The following is a 23,272-nucleotide window of genomic DNA, read 5'->3' on the forward strand; positions in this document are numbered from 1 at the left end:
TCATTTTGACTATTAATTAATTACTTTTTGCAGAATGTCAAACAGTCTCCACTGCTCACATGTGTGGATGTTGCTTTCTTCTCTTTTATAGAATTCTATGACGGAATAACACTTTGTTTTTCACATCTGTCAAACTGTTTATTGGTTTGTTGGCAAAGAAAAAATACTTAATCCGCTTCATCAATAATGAAAAATGATCTGTAACTGTATCATCACTGGTTGTTGTGATGAGAAAGCAAGAAAGTGTGTGTGTGTGTGTGTGTGTGTGTGTGTGTGTGTGTGTGTGTCTGTCGTCTGGTGCAGCCAACCCTGCACTGGGCATCACCATCAGCCTCCCTCTGCCTCTTTCAAAGTTATGTTTGCCAACTGGCTTCCTGTCCCCCAGACTCCCAGCGGATACACACACACACCACACACACACACACACACACACACACGTACGCATGCACGCACACACACACACACGTACGCATGCACGCACGCACGCACACACACACACACAACCACACATATTTACAAATGTTCTGCATCAACTCCCAGGGTGTTTGCTGTGTTCAGCTGGATCTGTTTGAACAACTCACAGACACACAAACACGCCATGATGTCACCCCTCCATCGAGCCTTTGTTCATGTGATAGACAACCCCATTCAGCCTGTGTGTGCCTGTGTGTGTGTGTGTGTGTGTGTGTGTGTCAGTTTAGACATAGGGATAAAGGAAGAGAATCACCAGGCAGTCAGAGCTGTGTTTGTTTTCTATTATTTCCATTTCTCCATCTTTTATTTGTCACATCACCGCAAGGAATCAATTACATTTGATGGCCTCTGTGCTGATCTGCGACTGTGACACAGGAAAAGAAGAATCAGTGTCTGTGAAGAGTTCAGATGAGCAGTGTTGGGTCTTTATGACACGAGAAGCATCTCAGTCCGCTGCTGTTCTCAGGCTCTGCTGAGGAAACACGGTCCCAAAGACGCTCTCCTCTTCTTCACTTTGCAAGAATCATCGTTTAAAGAGAACTAATGTGTGTGTCTCTGTCCTCTTTGTGTGTTTGTGTGTGTGTGTGTGTGTGTGTGTGTACAGCTGGGATGACAGCAGCTCAGTGAGCAGCGGCATCAGCGACAACATTGACACAGATGACATCAACACCAGCTCCTCCATCTCCTCCTACGCCAACACGCCGGCGGCACAGCGCAAGGGCCTCAACGCGGAAGTCAAGTAATATTTATTACTGTCATAAAGCGATTTCCACTTTTGGATCTGGCTTCAAGCTGCAAAAATCTCTGGATTCATTAATCTCTGATGGAAACTTTAATCCCATCAAACGTTTGTATCTCGTTTCCCTTATTCATCAGAAAAGAACGATGTAATTTACCTGAGTTTTAGTTTCTTCTAATATCGTTGTGTTTGTGAAGCTGAGTCTTAATAGATTAAGTTGAAGATTGAAAAGGATTTGGATTCAATAAGCGGATTTGATTCTGCGTTCAGATTTGATGAAATTCCACCAGAACCGCCGTGCCAAAGGGTTCAGGTCCCTCTGTTTGCAAACAGTGAATCAGCGCTGATTCACAATCTGCTGTCAGTTATTAGACGCTCACGAGCACAGCTGCATGTTTCCGGCAGCTTCGGTGATTTAAACAGGGCAGAGCTCAGTCCCTGCAAGTGGGGCTTTGGTTTGTATTCCATTAAAACACCAAAGATTTTGATTTCAGCAACTTTTTCAGTGTCAGTTTTTCTTATATGTCCGAGTTCTGCTGTTTTCCACATTCAAAACATGTATCTGTGTTTTAGGTTTTTTCACTTTGTCATCCTGGCACCGCTCACAACAGTGATATATACAAGTTAACACAACGGAAATATAATCATGGGTTTCACTTTAAAGCAGCATGAGTCAGCAAGTCAACAGTTAATTACCTAAACCAGGGAGGTTGTAATTACCCCCCTGTCTGTCTGTCTGTCTGTCAGTCTGTCTGTCTGTTTGTTTGTTTGTCAGCATGATTCTGCAAAAACTACCAAACAGATTTATGCAAAACTTGGTGGAAGGAACCCGTTAAATGTTGGGATGGATCCGGACAAAGGGGCAGATCCAGCAATTATTTTTCACTGTATTTAACTTTGAGAAATTTGGCTCATTTCTCTGAGTTTCTATGAATTCAGTGCAGATTGATTTAATTTAAGGGGACTCTCATCGGAGGCATGCCTTCTGGTTTCACATTTAACGTTTCGAATGTTTAAAACTTTAAAATGAAAGAAGACAAATTATTTGCAACGAGGAAATCTAAACGTCTTCTCTCACACATCTACGTGGTCATTCCTAGACTTGACCTCATTTTTTGTCAAACCCAGTGTGTCCCAGCATTCCTCCGCGTCCAGAGAAGAATGCGAGAGCACGTCTGGGTGGCACAGCTGTGAACTTGCGGAGCTAAAGCTGATGTTGACTCAGGCCTCAAACCTTTAAACACTGATTAGGAGCCACCGCGGTTCAGGAAGGTGATCGGTGAGGCGATAATATTGTCAGCTGACTCACTTGGGCACGGCACGGCACACAGACAGACACACACTGTATATTGTGGCGGATGTGGAGCCAGTCGTCATGTGACGTGCGACCATTACTGCTGCGGAGGTCAAGGTGCCGATGGAGAAAACAAAGGAGTCTTTCTCTCGGTACAGCAGCTCTGACTCGGTGCAGGTTAATAAAGTCCGTCTCTTCTGTCCTGTGGTTATAACACACTGTCTGGACCACGCTGCAGTTCTTTAGCGTCGCTCTGACAACTGCAGAACGGACCTCAGAGCGGCCGTCAGCCTTTAAACAGCTGTAATTTACTGTGTTAGTTAAATAAAGGCCTCGGTGAACAAGATGTATTATTCGCACAGAGAAGTTAAAAGAAATCGTATCACAATATCACACACAGACATATGATCGGATCTGAATTTGAAAACTAATCAGCTGCAGGGACCACGACTATTAACTTGTCTGAAGTTGCAAAAGGAAAATAAAATCCTGGAGCAAGAATAAAGTGAAGAAGACGGCATCAGGTGAGATGATGTGAGACGACGCTGCTTCAAGACCTGAGGGCAGAAACGTCATCGATCGCTTTCTCTTTTATTTTGATAGATGAAAAAAAACATATTTTATTCCTGCTCTCTTGCAAATATACATCTTAAATATCTGCTTTAATATTATTCATGATGCTTAGAAAGTGTTTCCAATTAGAAATGTAAAAGAAACACTATCAACACCAGCTCGGGAGGAAAAAGTTAAATCCTGTTGTTTGCTTCTCGAGTTTCGAGCTGCTCAGCAAACGCAGAGGCAGCGAAAATTCTCCTCTCACGTAACCAGGAGGATTCTCACTGCTCTCAGTAATGTGGTCAAACAGCTTTCCGACAAATTGCTTAGGTGACGGTGGCGAGGATTTCTGGTAGGATTACCCAGCGTGATGGCTGTGGTCATAAAACGGAGTGGTTTTTAAAGCCACTTGGCAAAGTCTCATAAAAGACGCTTTCATCAGCAGTAATAAATCTGACATCCTGTGTGTGTGTGTGTGTGTGTGTGTGTGTGTGTGTGTGTGTGTGTGTGTGTGTGTGTGTGTGTGTGTGTGTGTGTGTGTGTGTGTGTGTGTGTGTGTGTGTGTGTGTGTGTGTGTGTGTGTGTGTGTGTGTCTGTGTGTGTTCCCAGCCTGTGACGGATGCAGAGAAGCACTCGGCCTCCACAGCGCTGCACCAGGCCTGGTCAGGGGACGAGGTGAAGAGGCCAGACGGGGGGTCAGACAGCGGGGTCAGGATGGAGCCGGGCTCCAAGTGGAGCCGCAGGAACCCCTCCGACATTTCAGACGAGTCCGACAAGGGCGGCTCGGGGAGGAAGACCCCCTCTGCGTCCCACACGGGCTCCTGGAGGAGAGGCATGAGCACTCAGGTCGGGGTGACGTCCCCTCGGACTAAAAGCTCCAGCAGCACGGGCTCATCGGGCTCCATCGGCCTCAAGGGCCACAGCTCAGGTGACACAGACGTCTACAGAAGAGTCTTTTCTTTACTGTTGCCGATACAGTTTTGTTTTCTGCTCATTATTCTTTGTTACTTTCTTAAATCAACTTCCAGCAATGTATTCAACTGAATGTGTTGATGGAGCTCCCAACATTGCTAAGTTATTAGACATACTACTACAACTCTTTACAATTTTTATATATCGTAATGTGGGATTATGTGTATTTTATATTTTTAGCTATTTGCTTTTACTTGCTTCCTCTTTGTTTGTTAACCTACGTAAAGTGTCTTTGAGCATTTGTTATTATTATTATTAACTTAAAGTCTTAAAACATCTTAAAGAATAAGAAAGATAGTTACTAAGTCTTGAGTCATGTTTATTTTAAAACAACCTGAATTAACCAAATATAATATATTATATAACATTCAGGCTAAAATGTGAATAAAAGCTACTTAAGGTCTGGATCTTTAATGAGGCTTTACTCTCAAATACGTGATGCTTAAACCAAACAATGCTCCTTGTGACCTGAGTGTGAAATAGTCCCACACACTGTCCTGATGTCTCCTTCTGTGTCCTCCAGGTAAGACGGATGACGTCAAGGTGTCGGAGAAAGGACGCGTCTCCCCTCGCGCTAACGGCCTCCACCGCTCGCCCTCGGACGCAGGACGCAGCAGCGGCGACGAGGCGAAGAAACACTCCATCTCCGGCAGCCGCGCGTCTACAACGAACGTCCTCACACACACCGTCTCAGACCCACACTCGCAGACACACACGCTCACCTCACGCACCCCGACCAGCACCTTCGGCTTCAAGAAGCAGGGCCATGGGATGGTAACCATGGTTACAGCCAGCGGTGCCACCATCACCAGTGGTTCAGCCACCCTGGGGAAGATGCCCAAATCTGGGGCGCGCTCACTAGCAGGAGGCCTGAAAGCCAGCGGGCAGGACGGCGGGGGGGCCCTGGGTCACCACGACGATGGCTTCCTTTCCATGACTGCCCGCTCCACGCTGCAGTACCGCAGCCTGCCGAGGCCCAGCCGCTCAGGGGCCGCCGCCCGCAACGGAAACCGCTCCTCCACCAGCAGCATCGAGGCCGCCGTGCTCTCCGTCACGTCCCACGGTAAAAACTCCATCAGCCTCGCCAAGGCCAACGGCGCGGGGGGCCTCCTGGCCAATCAGACGGACCGGGAGAAGGGAGTCTCGGACATCGACAACCTGAGGAGCGGGGTCGTGATGCAGGGGGGAGGAGCAGCGACTGTTCCTCTGACTGGGAGACAGCAGGTTTCCTCACCCACGCTTCGCAGGTGGGCACGGACACACACACACGCACACACACACACACACACACACACACACACACACACACACACACACACACACACACACACACACACACGCACACACACACACACACACACACACACACACGGAAACAAACACACACTCTTACAGAACATTGTTGATGTCGTCAGTAAGCCTGCAGACACAGTGACGACCAACTGATGAGCCACACTAAGTGGGGGCTCTCCTGTCCGGGCTTGACTCTACCCACAGCAACACACACACACACACACACACACACACACACACACACACACACACACACACACACACAGAGGACCGTTCTAAAACACAGTAATCACGCAGTCACTGTAAATAATAAGTAGTGATGAGTAAGGATCACACGTGTGGGCTTGTTACAACACACACTCGGTGAGGTTAAATGGGGCCATTGTGAATGCAGGGCCTTGAGCTGGGCTGATCAGCTGCCAAGCCTGAGCGTTAGCGGTGTGGGGGGGGGGGGGGGGGGTGCAGGGTAACGGGAGTCTTACCTCAGCGCCCTCATTAATGTGAGGGAGTGATAACTCTTCAAAGAGGCCTTGTGCTGCCATTATCGCCCACCACAGTCATCACAGCCTGTCATTTCACTTTGAGTCAGGATTAGCAGAGAGCCAAGAGAGAGTTTGTGTGTGTGTGTGTGTGTGTGTGTGTGTGTGTGTGTGTGTGTGTGTGTGTGTGTGTGTCTGTCTGTGTGTGTGTGACTCTACCTTTTCTACGTCTCTCTTGTTCCACGTCGAGTAAAAAAAATGTTTCATTGGTCCAGTTCTTTGATGCAGAACAACCATGAATATTTATTTTCATCATCCCTGGAGGATGAGTCCTAATGATCCCCCGCCCCCGACCTTTCTTTATTATTTTCAGGATAAAATTCCAACTTATTCTCAAGAAAATAGCTTCAAGCATCTTCAAGTAGAAATCAAAAAACAGAAACGAACGAGCTATAACCCTGAAATCACACGTTCTCCTTGAGGGTCACAGAGTCAGAATGTTCAGCTTTAGATCTTCTTCTGGTTTAATGATAATAATTGATTTAATTGACTTTTGTGACATTGCTAATTAGTCCTACTGGTCACTAATTGGAGATGACACCTTTAAACCTGCTCTTCTCTCATTTGCCACAGGTTGTTTGGTGGGAAGCCCGGTAAACAGGCTCCGGTCACCACGGCCGAGAACATGAAGAACTCCACCGTTATCTCCAACCCCCACGCCACCATGAACCACGTGGGCACGGTGCTGGAGTCCCCCGACGGAGGGCTGGGAGGCGCAGACAGCGAGACCAGCAGCCCCCTGTTCGGAGGCAGGGCGCTGGGATCGGGGATGGGGACGCTGGGCAGCGAGCAGGTGAGCGGGAACTGGGAGTGCTCACTTCACACTGTACATGTTGAGTTAGGTTGACTTTTGGGCCAAACTAACATGGAGGAGGCAAAGAGGAGGCGATCCTCCATCTTTATACACAGTGTACATTTCAGAACATGATGTTTAAATCAGCACATCGATCTGTTATTGGCCGAGGAAACACGAAAGCACAAAGAATAAAGGTTGTTCTCTTTCTTTTAGATTCACAAATCTTTGATTCTACCTTCATTCTCAAATCGCTGAAGTTGCATTAAAGTTTATTTTTACAAATGCGTCACTGGAGCAGGAGCTCATTTATTTTCGGACGCTGTTATTTTTAGCTACGCACATTCTCCAGCGACCCACCACCACATTACTTACCACGAAAAGAAGGAGAAGTTTATTTTGGGGATCACGTTTTAGTTATTTTTAACAGTGTCGGACACTTTGTGGTCCCCAGAGGATGAACCCTGCTGACTTCGGTTATTTCATTTCACCGTGATGTTAACATTTGTGGTTCAGACTATGAATTCTAAACACATTAAAAGGAGGAACCGTAATAACTGAAGTCATCACTTCATCATTTACTATAATAGAGCAGTGATCTTTAGAGCCGCTGTCTTTTCACTCATCACATCTTCAGGTTGTGATCAGCTGTCGCAGCTGTAAAACCGTCAGGTGATGTTTGGTTTGAGGATCACAAAGGTGCCTCTGAGCTCAGGGATGAGTCAGAACAGTTTTGTATGTGTCACGGGATGTTTGTCGAGCGTTAGCGGGGACACGGGGATGCTTCTCTTCTTACCTGACTCATCCTAATGCACTGGTTAGTTTAGTTTAGTGGAAGTAAGTGTAGACAGAGTAGAGAGTGTGAGCAGGTTCAGTCACGAACCCTCCGTCAAGTTCTCACATGATTCCCGAGGTTTTATCCGTTGTGAATCATAAAGTGACAAAGAGGTCATTGTTGTCTGTGTGTTTGCAAACTTTACGCATGAGTTAAAAAAATGTGAACAATCTGTTATTTAAAGCAAATCAAACCTCAAACAAAAGAATGACGGATAAGTCAATCAATGGTTTTTTTTGATTAGTCACTGGTTCCTCTGAAAGACAGAAAATGGAAGGAAGGAAAATTTATAATTTCACAGAACCCAAAGTGAAATCTTTACGCTCTTTGTTTGGTTTGATCAACATTTCAAAATATAACACTGAGCAGAATCTTCTTACTTTTAAGAGATGAGGTGTTTGAATGTAAAGTGCTTTGAGTCGTCAGCAAGAAAAGAAAAGCAGCAAATAAATTCAGACCATTTAAGATTTGAGCTTCACAATCGATTTTGAGAACAACAAAGTTGCATGATGCTGCAAACGTTACGTCTCTGTGTGTCTGCAGACTTTCCCAGTGGCTGCTTATGTTGGTTTGTCCTTACCTGTATACATACATGTGCACATACATGTGCACATACATGTGGCCTGCACTCTCACAATATTCTACACATGTTGGTCCCCAGAGTTCAAACTGAATTTCCCATAGATGCTTTTATATGTGCTGCTCCCTCTGCTGGAATTTAAGTTGATTTTAAAGGATCAAGAAATTAGCTCTAGCGTAGCGATAATAGCGTTATTGTTATTGCGAGGTTTACATATACACATCTCTCCTATAAAAGAGATTTGAATCTCAATGAGACTTTTACCTGGTGGAATAAAGGATATTTATATATAACCTCATCCTCTCCGCCCACAGGCCTCCAGCCCCGGCTCAGTCTACTCCTCCACCGGCCCCTCCAACAGCCTGACCTGGGGCACCACCTTCAGCAGCTCCTCCGCCCAGAGCAGGGAGAGCACGCTGGGCGGACACGGCGGGGCGGGCAGCATGGGCTACCCCTCCGTCAGCAGCATGCACACCAGCAGCGAGTCCATCGACATGAGTCTGGGCAGCGTCGGAGGAGGTGCCGGCCACGGGACCCACAGGGAGGACACCCTGTCCGCACTGGGACGCACCGGCAGCGTCAAGACGGGCATGTCTGAGAGGTGAGGACACGGAATGGTTCTTTTGTCATTCTTCTGTTTCCTTTTCCACAACTAAGACCTCATCTGTTCTCCTGCGTCACGTCTTCTGTATTGTTGGTAAACCGGCTCCTGCCCAGGTCCGACAACTCTGGTTTGTCACTCGTTGTTTACAAACTAGTACAACTTGGGTATTTTTGTAGATTGGCTGTGATTCATATCAGTAAATATAACTTCAATCAGCAAGGGAAACAAAATAATGAAACCTAAGTTTTAATAAATCTGAATTATTCTCAAAGTATAGATTTGCCTTATAGCCAAAGGTAACTTGGGTGTTTTATTATATTCTACATCCTGAATTTTTACTGAATGTCAACTCTGTCATTAGCAAATGTTTAAACTCAGAGTTACAATAGTTGAGTCATGGAATCATCACATTACCTCAGAAATGTGAGCAACACAGGAATATCAAACTTTAAGATTAGAAATCAGTTTCCAGACCAAGTCAGACTGTAGCAACAAGAGTTATGAGTTCAGCTTTTCACGTTTTAAACAGAATATTTAGTAGTATAGCATAATATAAATATTTCTTCGATAAGAAATAGGATAATTTTCCTTTAAAACTACTAGTTACATAGCAGGTGAGGATTTTACATAGAAAACATATGAGTTGTTACAGATTAAATTACCCAGTAGTTTATAAATGAAGTTTTATTTAACCAGTTAAAATCCTGAGATTCTGCTGATACAGTGAAAGTATCAGTATTAATAATCCAGAAGTAGAACAAACATAATATGAAGCTTTGAAAATCCTCATTCTACATGAAGAAGCTTTATTCTGAAGCACATTTCAACCACTTTAATCCCTGAATTTTACTTTCCTTAGTTTAGTTTTGCTTTACTTTTTGATATTAATAGTATAAATTCTCCGTCCATCCTGCTCAGTGCTGACATTATTTTCGTTTTAAGAGATCTGATGCGTCACGGTGAGGTGTCGCTTCCTGTTCGCCGCTCTGTCTGCGCTCCGGCACAGACACACAATCCGCTGGCGTCCCTCAGTCTTGTCGTTTCAGTAATTGTGGTCATTGCAGCAGATTCCATCCTGACAGGTCGACTCTGCACCGTGACAGGAATGTCTCTGAGGAAACTTAATAGCCGCTGGTTATGACATCACCCTCCTCGCCAGGTTTTCTTATTAACTTCATCGGTGAAGAATCTCGCACTTGATTTCTCTCCTCTAAAACTTTCTCTCTGTTTGTGTGTCTGTTGTGCGTTTTCCCTCCTGCCCTCCATCAGTCCCCTCTCCTCCCCCACCGCTAGCCCCATATTCAGCCGAAACACGCTCCCTCGGAAGCAGGACAGGTAAATGTACCTGTGTGCCGTGTCAGGCTCCCTGTGGAGGCTCCTACCAAAACCACCACCGGCTGCCACACACAAGCCTCACACAGACCCACACAGAGAAGCTGTGGTTGTGTCTTTGCTTGCGTGTGTGTGTATTCGTGCTCTGTGTGGCAGTTTGTGGTTATTTTCTAGGAACTCTAGCTCCTGTGTGAATGGACGTTTTGTGAGTTGGTGCAAATGTGAGGTTGTTGTCGGTGCTCCACTCTCGTCTGTTTGGACTGTGAGATGCTGCCACCTCCTGGTAGAGTAAATGTGTGCAGGTTTACCTAGTAGCATGAGAGGTGGATGTTTTTTTATTTATGGGCTTTACACTGCAAAAAATATCGACATTAAGGAATATGTGTTGTTGATTTCTGAGCAATTTTCAGTAGAAAGAAATCAAAATATTAGATAAAGGTGTTTTTACTTTCATCTGTACGGCTCCCGATCTATTTTTAATTCTTCTGATTTGAAAATTTGTAAAGATAATCTTTCTCACAGTTTTTCCTTCCATCTAAATAAGATTAACTTGCAAGGTAAAGGCTTTTTTTTGCAGTGGATACGTTGAAATGTACTAGAGTCGATAATAAAACTACTTTTGAAGGTTAAAGATATTACTGGTTAGTCTTTGACAGATGCAGCCACATGTGTCCTTGCCTCCTTCTCTGTCCTCCTCTGAAGTGTCTCTCTCCCACAGCGGGACTCACTGTGGTAGAAACACTCTGCCTAAGAAGGGACTCAGGTACAAACCCCACCTCCTGCCGGAACATGTTGCGCTCTTGCTCACTGGTTCAAATTGTCGTCTGTTTATCTTTCTTTTCCTTTTCTGCATCTTTCATTCACTCTTGTCTCACGCTTTTTAAAAAAAAATGCTTCCTTTGCTGCGTTGTTGTGTTGTGCTTCTGTGAGGAGACGTCACGTGGTCACTGTGTTACGCTGTAGCCTGACGTTGGGGGGTCAAATATTCTTTGGCTTCTTCCTTGTGCTCCTTCCCTCCGTTTCTGTGGCTCGCAGCTGAGAGTCAGTCTGTGTTGTTGTTGTTGTTGTTGTTGTTTCTGTTTCCAGCACTAATCCGGCTGCTTGACAGAACATAAATCACCTCACTCATTGTGAAAAGTCAAAAAAATGAAAAATAATCAGAATTCCAAATCAACATAATCCACAATGCACCTGTTTGGTCTCGTGTCCCCGCCTCCACTCTGACCTCTGCTCTGACCACTCCCAGGTACGGCCCCACGCCACAGATGCGGAGCCACGAGGAGGCCCGTGATTGGCTGCGCTCCCACTCCACCAGCGGGCTGCAGGACTCGGCCAGTAACTCCCCGTTCTCCCCCGGCTCCAGCATCACCTCCCCCTCCGGCACTCGCTTCAACTTCGCACAGCTCGGTATGTGCCCCCCAGCGCGGCACATTCATTTTCTTCATCTTCTGTGTGACGTGAACTCAAGTTTATGAAAACAAAACCTCATCAAATACATGATCATCAGGCTGATTGTTGTTTTTACTTCCATAAAGCTGAGGAGAAAGCAGGTTTTAAAGTCAGAGCGATTCCGACACTCCACTGAATTTAAAACATGACGCTCAGGTCTATCATAACTTTATATATTATCAGTGAACTGACAGAAAACGTCTCATTTAATAACTTTGTCTCATATATCAAACTACAAGGCCAAAGATTTACTTGGTTGCAGCCACAGACTCAAAATAAAGATGGACGACGGGTCTCCAGCTCCTCCCACTGAACAGAAATGAATTTTAAATATCCCAAATACGAACAACGCCCATCTTGCGTTAGTAAGGTCCTGTGGATACATGTGCTCGACCAATCAGGTGTCAGTCTTAGCTGTCAATCATCCGTGTGTTAATCTGTGTGATAAAAAGTGCGTAAAAGGACAGAAACAATTTTAAATGTATTTATTGTGTTCTTTGACTTTACTTTGGTCCATGTACATGGAGGAGGCAGGATTTATAACTGATACTGCAAACCCGCCACCAGGGGGCGATTAAGACCCTTTGGCTTCACTTTTGTTTTTTTATCCGTTTTATATCATAAAATATTTGGTATATTTGGGTTTTAGACTTAAAAACAAACAGTGAAGATTGTACCCCAGACTTGTGATGTCTCTTTTTTCACACATGTATAGACTCATATACATAATCTACTCTCCACTCGTGTATATAACCCTTAGTATCATTTCCTGTCTCACTTTATCACAGCCTCCAGCCCGACCTCAGGAGCTCAGGTCAACATCGCCGGGCTGCGCAACAACAGCCTGACCAATCAGGACGCGGCCTTCGACCCCTGCGCCGACAACCGGCTGAGGAACTCCTGCATGTCGCTGGACGAGAAGACTCGCACCATGAGCCGCTCGGGCTCCTTCAGGGACGGCTTCGAGGAAGGTGAGAGGAGACTCAGCAACCAGAGCTGTGTCCGGTGACTCTTCCATGTTCTCTGCAGACATGAGGTGAACTCTGTGATTAGCTGTAATCCTTCTCCGAGACCTGCCTCTCTCTCTCTCTCTCTCTCTCTCTCTCTCTCTCTCTCTCTCTCTCTCTGACTCTGAAGCCTCCCCTTCCTTTATTCCACATCCCCCCACGCTAAAGGAATTATGATTCCATTTGTTTAGTGAACATTAAGACGGATTACAACCGCTCCTCTAGGAAAAGCCCCGTATTCCTTTAGAAATCCATAATCAGCTTTGGTTGTGGCTTTTTTTTTTCAATAAGCTCATTTATTGGGAAAAATACCCAGCGGTGCTTTTCCCACCAGCAGGAAGACGCCCGGCTCAGTTCATCGCCTCCACCGCTCGGACATGTGCCGTACAGTGTCCACAATGGTTCTCTTTAATTGTTGTTATATTGTTGTTATATCCACGATAAATTAATACAAACCTTATATAAGAGGCCGTGTTACGTTTCTCAGCGAAACATTGATGGTCGTTTTTGGTTTCTTGCTCAATGCGTTAATGTATAGTGACTCAAAAAAGGCTTCACCTCCTGAAACCACCTTTAAATCCACCAGATCCAGATTTTCATTCTGGTCTGCACCAAATTTCACACACTTGCTTCCAGATTCACAAATAAATATCTGAGGAATCATCGGAAATGTGGAAACACATCTTGCAAATTAATCCTGGATCCGCCTCCCTGATGTGGATCCACAGCAAAATGTAATATACGTTCTTCTCTGACTCCTCCTTCCACCAAGTGTCATGTCAGTCCAGTAGTTTTTGCATAATCCTGCAAACTAACAAACAGAGGTTAAAAAAACGGAAAAGCAGGAACAGCAATTAAGATAAAAGTGAGTTCATAAAACGGGTGAATAAAATAAAGTTAAACTGAAAAATAAAACACAACATACGTCAAGTATTCATAAAAGATTTGTGATGAAAACAATATAAAAGTGTGAAAGTCGGCAGTGAAGTCACATTTCATTAAACCACCGTATAAACATGAAACCACATCAAAAACGTTTTGTGTCTCATCCTGTGTAATCGACAGTAGAATCCAGAGTCAAAGTGGAATTACTCAGTGACTGTGGACAGTGTAAGTGGATCCAGTTTAGTTTTTTGTCCTGCAGAGCTGAGGACAAACCAATGTGAGTGAATGAAACCCAGTGACACTGACACTGGTCCTGTGAAGGAGCCTGAGGGGAATCAGCTGTGAATCCAGACTCCTGAAACATCTGCGTTTTTCTTTAACCCTCAGTCTGTGAACAGATGTGAACATGATTCTAAACATCTTCAGGATGAAAACCTGCTTTCACCTCATATCGTAAAGGACGAGTGTTTCAAACAGCAGCTTCAAAACGACTGAAAACCAGTAAACCAATTTGCACACTCACAGATATCAGTCTCCTAAATATGTCTGATTTGGTTTTTAATCAAGATCTTTGAATTATTATCTAGGAAATCAGTGAAAACATAGAAAAATGTCCCATACAAAATCAGTCCTGGATCCGCCCCCTGATCCAGATGTGCACCAGAGTTAAAACGATTTCTTCCCTGAGCCATTCTGCTTCCCGTCACCAAGTTCAGTGTTTGTCCAATTACGTTTAGTGAAGTTCATTTCGGGCGTCTGAGTGAAGTGTTGTCGACTTTTTGTCTCGAGCGAATGTCTGTTGAGCTTTGAAGCATTTAAACAGATGCACAGGCAGCAAACGCACAATGAAACAGACTCAGACTTATCATTATCGCCCCCAACCCCCCTCCACAGTAGCAGTTATATCCGCCCCCCCTCCTCTTCCCTTTCAGTCGAGGAGATAATGACAGGACTCACACTGAGAGGCGTGAGAGAGGTGATGACACACAAGAGACCTCCGAACATGACTTTCTCTGTGCGTGAGCGTGTGTGTGTGTGTGTGTGTGTGTGTGTGTGTGTGTGTGTGTGTGTGTGTGTGTGTGTGTGTGTGTGTGTGTGTGTGCGTGTGTGCGCGTTGCAGAAGTGTAGAGTTACTCGACCGCTGTGAGATTGACAGGACAAAAGTCACATCGTCCACCCGACACTTTGTCAGACCCTCCTCTTGTAGAATCCGCGTTTCCTGGTTTATTTATACAATTAAAAGTGAAAGATAGATCCATCTAAAAGGAGCAGTGTTTAATATTATAAGTTCCTGTTCCCATTCTCTGCACAGTCAGCAGAGTTGAAGTCTGCAGAGATCACATGTTGCATCAATAATCCAATTGCCACAATATCAGTTTAAACAACAAACGACTCAGTGAATCCAAGAAGCACAAACTGTGTTTTATGAACACGACGACGTATCATAATTAACTAGAAAAAGCTGCTTTGACGACACAAACCCCCGTGAAACTATCTCACTATGTTAAAGAAGGTGAAAACTAAATCCTGGATCCTTCTGTTTACGTGGATCTGGGTCATAACCTTTAATCCAAAGCTCCTGGAAATGGGTCAAGGAGTTTTTCTGCTAACTATCTAACGACAGTTGATATAAAAACAGGAACCTCCTGCGTGGAGGTAAATATTATAGAGGTTATTATAAATTCCCTCCTTTTAACAATCGTAGTATCTATTCCTCACGACTATTTCATTATCGATTCAATTGTTTTGTCCAAAACCAACAAATTCACTTTACTGGCTCATGTTATAGAGGAACCCCCACCCCCCCCCACCCCACAAAAAAAGCAGGAACCACAGAATATTTTGCATTTTTGCTCGATAAGATTATCTTCAGTGAGTTAAGGGAGTAATTGTTTCAGGTCTGATCACATGTGACGAGATCCAGTGAATTCCCCTTTTTCCTGTTGGCTCCCAGCGCTCGACGGCGTCTGGGCCACAGCAAAAATGAAAGTGAGTTTCCTCCGAGGTGAATGAATGTGCCGAGGTCGGCCCGGCCCCCCTCGGTGCGGTCGATGACTTCACGCCCCTGATCCGCTCTGATCTGCTCGCAGGCCCCGGCACAGAGCTGCCGTTGTGTCCCGGCCTCTGATGTGAGATTAGCGGCTGAGTCATTAGCAGAGTAATTCTCAGGCTGCCAGTCGTTGCGCCACAATCCGACTGCAACGTGTAGGAGAGTTTTTTATCTTTCATGAGCGCAGAGCGGCAGCCATTGTTCAGGAGGAGGTGGGAGGTTTGTGTAGTTTCCGGGGTGTGGGGGGGTCTGATGATAATTAGGCTGCTGTTGTTTCTACAGATGAACTTTTCTGATCTTGTGATGTTTGTCTCCTCAGTTCATGGATCGTCTCTGTCTCTGGTCTCCAGCACCTCCTCCATTTACTCCACGGTGAGTTCAAGTTGTTGTGTTTGCTCCTTGTCTCCATCATATGGTTTGTCCCACGACAGACAGACGAGCGTTAAGTATCCCCTTCATGGAGATCTCTATCGGCCGGGCGGTTACAGCCCGGTGCCACAGAACCCGCAGCGTTCAGTGTTCGATTCCATCTGTTTCTTTCTCTGCCCTTGTTTCCTGTCTGTCTCTTCACAGTTGATGCATCAAACAGATATTTCTCATTAAGGTCAAATCCACGTCACAGCCTTTTTTAAAAAAAACACATTTATGAGATCCATTCGTTCTGCTCTATTATGATCTGCATCTTTACTGAACATCATGTGTTCATGTCTCCGTGTGACTAAAAATAAGCTGTTTGTTGTTCAGGTTAAATAACAGATTTATGTGTTTTATTTTTTTTACTCAAACATCTGTATGGGTATAAGCCTCAGAAGTACAGATATACAGGATGTTGTTAAGTATAAAATGAAACGGCATCGAACCGATTTCACACGTTTGTGAAGCCTCAGGAGGTCTCAATGTGATTTTCAGTCTTTTTTAAGAGGGACCACTGAACAGGAGACATTTACAATAGAATAGAAAAACACCAGAAGATTTAAAACCATCAAGGGTAATGTGAGAGTGCAGCTGTAGGACGGATTGTAAAAGGTGATTAAAACCTGAACCCAGTTGTACGAGCGTGTAGAGGAGATCGTGTAGTGACTTGTTCTCAAGGACGGGAGGGAGGTAGTTTTTAATATTAAACACACATAAGAACAGTTGTCATAATTGTCATTTTAACCCGTCTCAGCTGAGCAATGGGTCGTTGGGGTCTCACACTCGTAGAATCCGTGTAGAGACCAGAGAAGCCTGTGTCTGCTCCAGCCTGTGGGATATGAAACACGCTGCGTCGCCCGTTTACCATCCAGAGATCTGACTCGAGCACCTTGTGAGAAAAAAGGTGTGGCCGCAGCTCCGACGTGTGCAGCTGCAGCCAGTCAGAGCGCAGCGTCTCACAGCGTAGTTATCCCCCCCCCTCACCCCCACCCCCGGGAGGGCTGGGTCACTCACCTGTGCACAGGTGAAGCAGAGAAACTCTCAGACACCGGATCCCTGCTTCACAGCCTCAGAGTCAGAGAGGTTTCAAATCAGAGCGGTGAAGGGAGCGGAGGCAAAATGATGGCGACTTTATCCCTGACAGGCACCATCACGTCCTGGCAGCTAACGGTAGGGGCGGGCGGGCGGGGGGGGAAGACGAGGGCTGGAGGCTGAAATACCTGATTCTGTCTTTTGTAAAAATCAGCTGTAATCATTTATTTATGTCTGTTTCTTTTTGAGTGAAGTGTGAGAGGAAGGCGACAACTAATCTAATGTTTTGAATGAAAACTAAACCTCCTGCTGCCACTTTAACATTTCTTTATGTCAATTTTTTATTTATTTGATTGTTTTTCCTCTGAAATCCTTTAACTGCTGCGATGTAGAAATCTCCCAGGAGCGCTTGCATCACATCTCTGTGTTTTGTCTGCGTGTCACACCGGCTGCTCTGTTTGTGCAGGGTCAGTCGTGTGTGCGTGATTGGCAGCCCTGTGTGGGTGTGTAGTAGATCATGTGTAACACATGTGTTTTTTTAAAGCTCAGATACATCACGCGTGTGGAAACTTGTTTTGATTAGCGGTTGTCGGGTGGAACCACGCGATAGGAAAATCATTAATTACCACGTGTTCCGCCCTCGTTGCTTCTGTCACAACATAAGTGCTGCGTGCAGGCGTCAGACGGAAAATCCACTTCCTCCTCATCTACAGCCGTGCAAAAACTGGACAATGCAGATGTTCAGAGTGAAAATATTCGAAAATGTATTATATGTAACAATATATTTATGTCCTATTAGTTTGTTTAAAATCCCAGATGTCCAGCAAATAAAAAGGACAAAAAACACATAACCTCTTTGGTTTTTAAGTGGATATGAAAAGTCTCGTTATTAATAATCAATGTTAAAAGTCCTTTTCAAATCATCAATTCTCTTTTAATCCATAAACTTTGAATTTCTGCAGGTAAAGAATTATAACTGTAGCTCAGTTTTGAGTCTTGAGGTTTCACCGTCGACTGACGTCTCACTAAAGACAAACAAACTGTTCAAACGTCTCCAAACGGACGAAGGGAAACTATTTGTGTTCGTATTGTCAGAGTCTGTTGCAACATGTTTACATATAAATGTGGGTGTTGCATGTTGCTGTGTTGATCAGCGACAGCAGGGCATGTTGGCTTCGTGCGAGCGTTTGTTTAGCGTGCTCTCTCTCTCACTCTCTCGCTCTCGCTCTCTCTCTCTCTGTGTATTTTTCCTGCCCGTCCTTTCTTGCTATTGTCCCCTGCGAGGACAATGGGGACCCGCACGCTCGGCGAAATGCCTTCGGGAGGAGATCTCTGCTTTCCAGACATATTACACCAGTGGATCTCCTCCACAGTTTACAAAGCTCGTCTCCTCGCAGCTAATAAATCAAGCGGGAGTCATGTGTGGCGAGAACCTCCGGCAGCTTGACCTGCTCTTCACGTTCAGTGTCACACGTCACTAATGATTTTCCTCTCCCTCTCTGGTTTGTTTTTACAGAACGAGGAGAAGTCTCAGTCGGAGGTAAGAGTCCCCACCTCCGTCCCCTGTCATTTTCTGTGTGTAGAAGCCGGACCTGATGGAACATGGGGCTGTTGTCGACACTTGTATCTGGTTTCATGTGTAACTGTTGTGCGACTGACCCTGTGACGGGGCTCTGCTTCCTGTCTGAACACCTGTGTGCACCTGAACCTCCTCTTTCATGCATCTGCTGTGTTTCATCTCTTACCCTGAACGTATCGCAGCTCGAATCTGGGAGCCTCCCTCGTTTGTTGCTACACTATTTTTGTCATTGTGTGTGTCTGTGTGTGTGTGTGTGTGTGTGTGTGTGTGTGTGTGTGTGGTATTGGCTGCTTTTATAGAGCAGTTACTTTTGCTTTTGTCTCGGTGCTTTTTGATGTCGTGCCGATTTGCTTTTTTACGTCTTTAGATCCGCAAGCTGCGCCGGGAGCTGGATGCCTCCCAGGAAAAGGTTTCCGCCCTGACGACACAGCTGAGTGCCAACGTAAGTGAACAGGAACACAAACACACACAAACACAAACACACACAAACACACACCCCTGAGCTATTCCACGTATACAGCAACCTATACTGTCTCCTTCCAGGGTTCAATTTGTGATATTTGTCTGGATCTGAAATGTAATTTTCTCTTTCAATCAATCCAGTTTGTATTTGTTTAGCCCATATTCACAAATCACAGTTTGTCTCATGGATCTCAACAAGGTGCAACATCCTCTGTTCTAAACCCTCAACAAGAGTAAAACTACCGAAGAACCCTATAAACAGAAAACGTAGAAACCTCAGATGGAGTCACATGTGAGGGATCCTCTGTGTTTAAAGTATTTATACATCAGAAGATGTCTGATAAAGATGAAGGGAGTTATTGTCAGTAGAATATGTCAGTAGGCATTTTGTACATCAACAACTTAAATAAGTACAACCACTTAAAACATTGTGATATATTCATCAGATACCGAGCAGATCTCTTGAAGAGCACTTCACCCACAGAAGGTGTAATTTTACATCTGGCAGAACCATCAGAAAATCCCTCTCGGCGTCTCCAGACACGATCCTTGTCTGGAGTCTCGCTCCGCTTGTAATCTGCCGCCCGAGTCTGTCTAACTGAGGATTAGAGATGTGGAAGGAAGGCGAAGGGGTCGGATTACAGCGTTTCCAGATGTGGACTGAAGGTTTTACAGGAAGGCGTGGCGTTAGTGTTGACAGACAAACGCACACCGAGAACGGTGGCGGTGACGGTGGGAGGTCAGAGGATGGGATGTGGTGGGTTGGTGGGTGGGGGGGAGGGGCTTTTGTTTAAATATTTGATTACAAGCCGCAGACAGATGATGAATTACCTGAACGCACCTCCAGGCCCCGCAGGCCGAGAATCTAAGAACATGTTCGACTGCAGGAAGTCACGAGTTGAAACACACTTCAGTCACCACCTTGTGTAGCTCGCACACACACACACACACGCACGCACGCACGCACGCACGCACGCACGCACGCACGCACACACACACACACACACACTTATTTGACTGGTGTCTCTATACCAATTTTTATTGTTGTAAACAAGAAATTCCTTTGACATGTGATGCTACATGTTCGTTTATGGTCTAGTTGGAAATTTGGTGTTTCAGACTTTAAATTTGGATTTTTAAGAGTTTGCTCTTTGTGGGAACCGTTGGGCTTCTCTCTGTAATATCGACCTTACGATGTTAATTGGTGCTGTACAAGTAAACCAGAATGTGACTTCCCCCGGCTCCCTGCTGCGTCCTGACCCTGTGTGTTTGTGCAGGCTCACCTGGTGGCAGCGTTTGAACAGAGTCTGGGCAACATGACCATCCGGCTGAAGAGTCTCACCCTGACAGCCGAGCAGAAGGTGAGAACAGCTCCTGAGGTTTTCATAAACAGACTGTGGCGTTAATCAAACTGAGACGTGACCCCTCGTGTCCTCGTCTCTGTGCAGGACTCTGAGCTGAATGAGCTGAGGAAGACCATCGAGCTGCTGAAGAAGCAGAACGCTGTCGCTCAGGCGGCCATCAACGGAGTCATCAACACGCCCGAACTCACGCCGAGACGGGACAGGACAGGTACAGACACACGAAGCAGATCAGTGAAGGTCAAACGTGTTTCCAGGATTTAAAACCAAGTTTAACAGAAACATCAACAACACTTGAACAAAGTTATCTGATGTGTATTTTAGTATCATTAGTAATTTGATATATTGCGTATTGCTCTTTTCTTGTTGTACCTTATACTTTGTAAAGCACTTTTGTCAACGAAGATGCTTTAAATGTGCGATATAAATAAAGTTGACCTTGACATTTTGACTTTTCAATTTGGTTGATGTCTCATCTGCTGACACGGAGCAGGCAGGGCTTATGACCTATACTGCAGCCTGCCACCAGGGGGCAATCTAGATAGTTTTGCTCTCATGTCGTCCATCTTTGAATACAGTCTATGAAATTAAAAACAGACAAGGTCACTTACACTCTTTACATTAATCTCTTTCATTCTAAAACTTGCCGCCCATTTTTCTTTAGTCACAGAAAACCTGTTTCATATCAACACTGACCGGTTGATGTCTGATATCAAATTAAAGACGTAGTTCATCTTAATTCATAGACAAACACATACATTTCCTCTCCTCAGGCAGCAGCAACGGGAGCCCGCAGCAGCAGCAGCATCAGCATCAGCAGCATCATCATCAGCAGCATCAGCAGCAGCAGCAGCAGCCAGACCTGCGCATCAGGAGGCAGCACTCGTCTGACAGCGTCAGCAGCATCGCCAGCGCCACCAGTCATTCCAGTGTGGGCTCCAACATGGACGCTGACGCAAAGAACAAGAAGAAGAACAAGAAGAACTGGGTAAGACGTCAGAAGTGAAACGATGACAAACTGAGAGATGTGATGAGTTTGTACAAAAAGTCTTTGTCTCTGTGTATTTTCATGTTTGGGTTTTCTGTCCCTTCAGACGTCTTTCACTGGAGAAAAGGTGAATACACTTAGGACTTTTCTAGAATATCAAGTTCAGACTGATTTGGTGATTTGCAGGTACAAAAATATAATTTACATTTTGGTGAAAAGTGGATTTAAATTGGTTGGTTTGTCATCTTTCAACCTGCAAATCACCAAATCAGTGTTAATGAAACAGTGTGTAGTCCTCATGTCATCTTTCTTTTTACTACACAACAACACACCTTCCACACTTTCACTTACAACCGTCCAACACGTGAACTTTTCCTTTTTGTCGTTTGAAAGACCTTTTTGTGCACCGGAGGACAAGTGAGAGACGAAGACGTACGTGTCCTCTCCGTCAAGCGCTGTAGCCTGAGGTGTTAGCTGCCGGTGGTTTGATCCCTCTGATCCGCATGGTGCTGGATGTTTAGGAGAAGCAGTGTTGTAGCTGTTAAAGAGTTTCCTGCTTTAGGCCACAGTGATAATAAGTGACCCTCCTAGGTGTGTGTGTGTGTGTGTGTGTGTGTGTGTGTGTGTGTGTGTGTGTGTGTGTGTGTGTGTGGTTGTGTAGCTGGGACCCCACAAAGGGCCCCTGGATGCAGGTGCCCCTCACACACTGTGATATGCAGTGTATAGGGGCTGTGTGTGTACATAATGGATCATGAAAGACGTGTCATGGTGGTTGTGATGTAGAATTAGTTTGCAGCTGCCGCAGACTCCGGTGAAACCAGCTCTGGTGTCGTAGGGGCCTCTAGTTTAATCTGTGTCCCTCCACCACACATTAACACCCTCCCCCCACACCCACACCCATATGAACATGTGCTGTTTTGTCTCCCTGTCTTCCTCCGCTTCGCTTCATGTGGCAGGTCTACGAGGTAAGAATGGTATAGATGACAGGAGAGGAGCTGCCTCACCCCTGCAACCTTTTTCTGGTTTACTAACCTCTTCCTCCTCTCGTCTGCTGCCACCGTAGTGCCTCTCCTCCTCCTCCTCCTCCTCCTCCACCTCCTCCTCCTCTTCCTCCTCCTCTACTCTGCTTCTCCCTGAAATCTGCCCTTATGTCACTTGAGCCAGTTCTTGAAAGGAAAATCCACCTGGAAATACTTCAACTATGTCACTGGTATTGATGTGTGGGACCATTTGTGGTGGGTGTTCCACATCCAAACATTTGAAATATTTAATAACGATATCTGACTTTGCAGCATGTCCCACACACGAACACCAATATTCTTTAAATACTACAGTGACTTCTCTATAACGAAGTGAAGTTTTGTAAATAAAAAGTATTTTACGGTGGATTTCGCCTTTAAACACAACCTCTTGCTCAAATATTTTACCCAAAAAATGCTTATGTAGTTTGAATATTGCTATTTTTTACATGTTTTCACCAAGAATTACACAGAACGGTACAGTTTATAAAACATTATTACAGTTCTAGAAAGCATTAATAACATATATTCTGTATATTTACACATCATGGTCTATCTGGGTTAGTTTAGAAACATCCGAAAACGTTTCAACTACAGTGATTGTGCTGCAAATTATATTTTAGTTTGAAGTTTAAAGAACGAAAACACACATCAAAAAGGTTTTACAGCATTCATACATCAGGATTATTACTATTATCTAATTCTCACTGACTTTGTTTACAGAACTTGATTCGTTTCATGTAATAAATAAATAAGAAAACCTAGAAGTACAAAATAAATCAGTTGCTAAACACTTCACCTTTTTCTGAAAAAGTAAATCTAACATCCAGTTGCTGCACCCAGGGATTCAAACCAGCAACCTTTCAGTCTCAAGTCCTTTCTTTTTAACCTCCAGGCTGTAGCAGAATCGTTTGTGTTGAGAACTGTGGCTCGAGTCGTAAGACGGCCCGCCCACACTTCCCTCTTCTCCCTTTTCTCCCTCACTTGCACTTTCTCACAGCTGTTTTCCTCCTCGC

The 23,272-nt window shown here is 45.0% G+C and overlaps 1 protein-coding gene across 2 annotated transcripts in view; it reads left to right on the forward strand.

Annotated features, from left to right (window-relative positions):
- nav2a (neuron navigator 2a) overlaps positions 1-23,272 on the forward strand; it is a 102,336-nt gene that overhangs the window by 71,404 nt on the left and 7,660 nt on the right. The window contains exons 13-28 of one of the 2 annotated variants that reach the window (XM_047339473.1): positions 1,079-1,203; positions 3,667-3,990; positions 4,558-5,281; positions 6,440-6,659; positions 8,389-8,675; positions 9,948-10,013; positions 10,729-10,773; positions 11,257-11,417; positions 12,248-12,430; positions 15,721-15,773; positions 18,364-18,387; positions 18,794-18,868; positions 20,166-20,249; positions 20,337-20,460; positions 21,023-21,237; positions 22,194-22,202. In XM_047339473.1, the coding sequence (XP_047195429.1) occupies positions 1,079-1,203; positions 3,667-3,990; positions 4,558-5,281; positions 6,440-6,659; positions 8,389-8,675; positions 9,948-10,013; positions 10,729-10,773; positions 11,257-11,417; positions 12,248-12,430; positions 15,721-15,773; positions 18,364-18,387; positions 18,794-18,868; positions 20,166-20,249; positions 20,337-20,460; positions 21,023-21,237; positions 22,194-22,202 (2,719 nt within the window). The remainder of the gene's footprint in view (positions 1-1,078; positions 1,204-3,666; positions 3,991-4,557; positions 5,282-6,439; positions 6,660-8,388; positions 8,676-9,947; positions 10,014-10,728; positions 10,774-11,256; positions 11,418-12,247; positions 12,431-15,720; positions 15,774-18,363; positions 18,388-18,793; positions 18,869-20,165; positions 20,250-20,336; positions 20,461-21,022; positions 21,238-22,193; positions 22,203-23,272) is intronic. The other variant, XM_047339472.1, reaches the window with a different exon arrangement.

This window comes from Hippoglossus stenolepis, chromosome 1, assembly GCF_022539355.2.
Source record: "Hippoglossus stenolepis isolate QCI-W04-F060 chromosome 1, HSTE1.2, whole genome shotgun sequence".
Taxonomy (NCBI): domain Eukaryota; kingdom Metazoa; phylum Chordata; class Actinopteri; order Pleuronectiformes; family Pleuronectidae; genus Hippoglossus; species Hippoglossus stenolepis.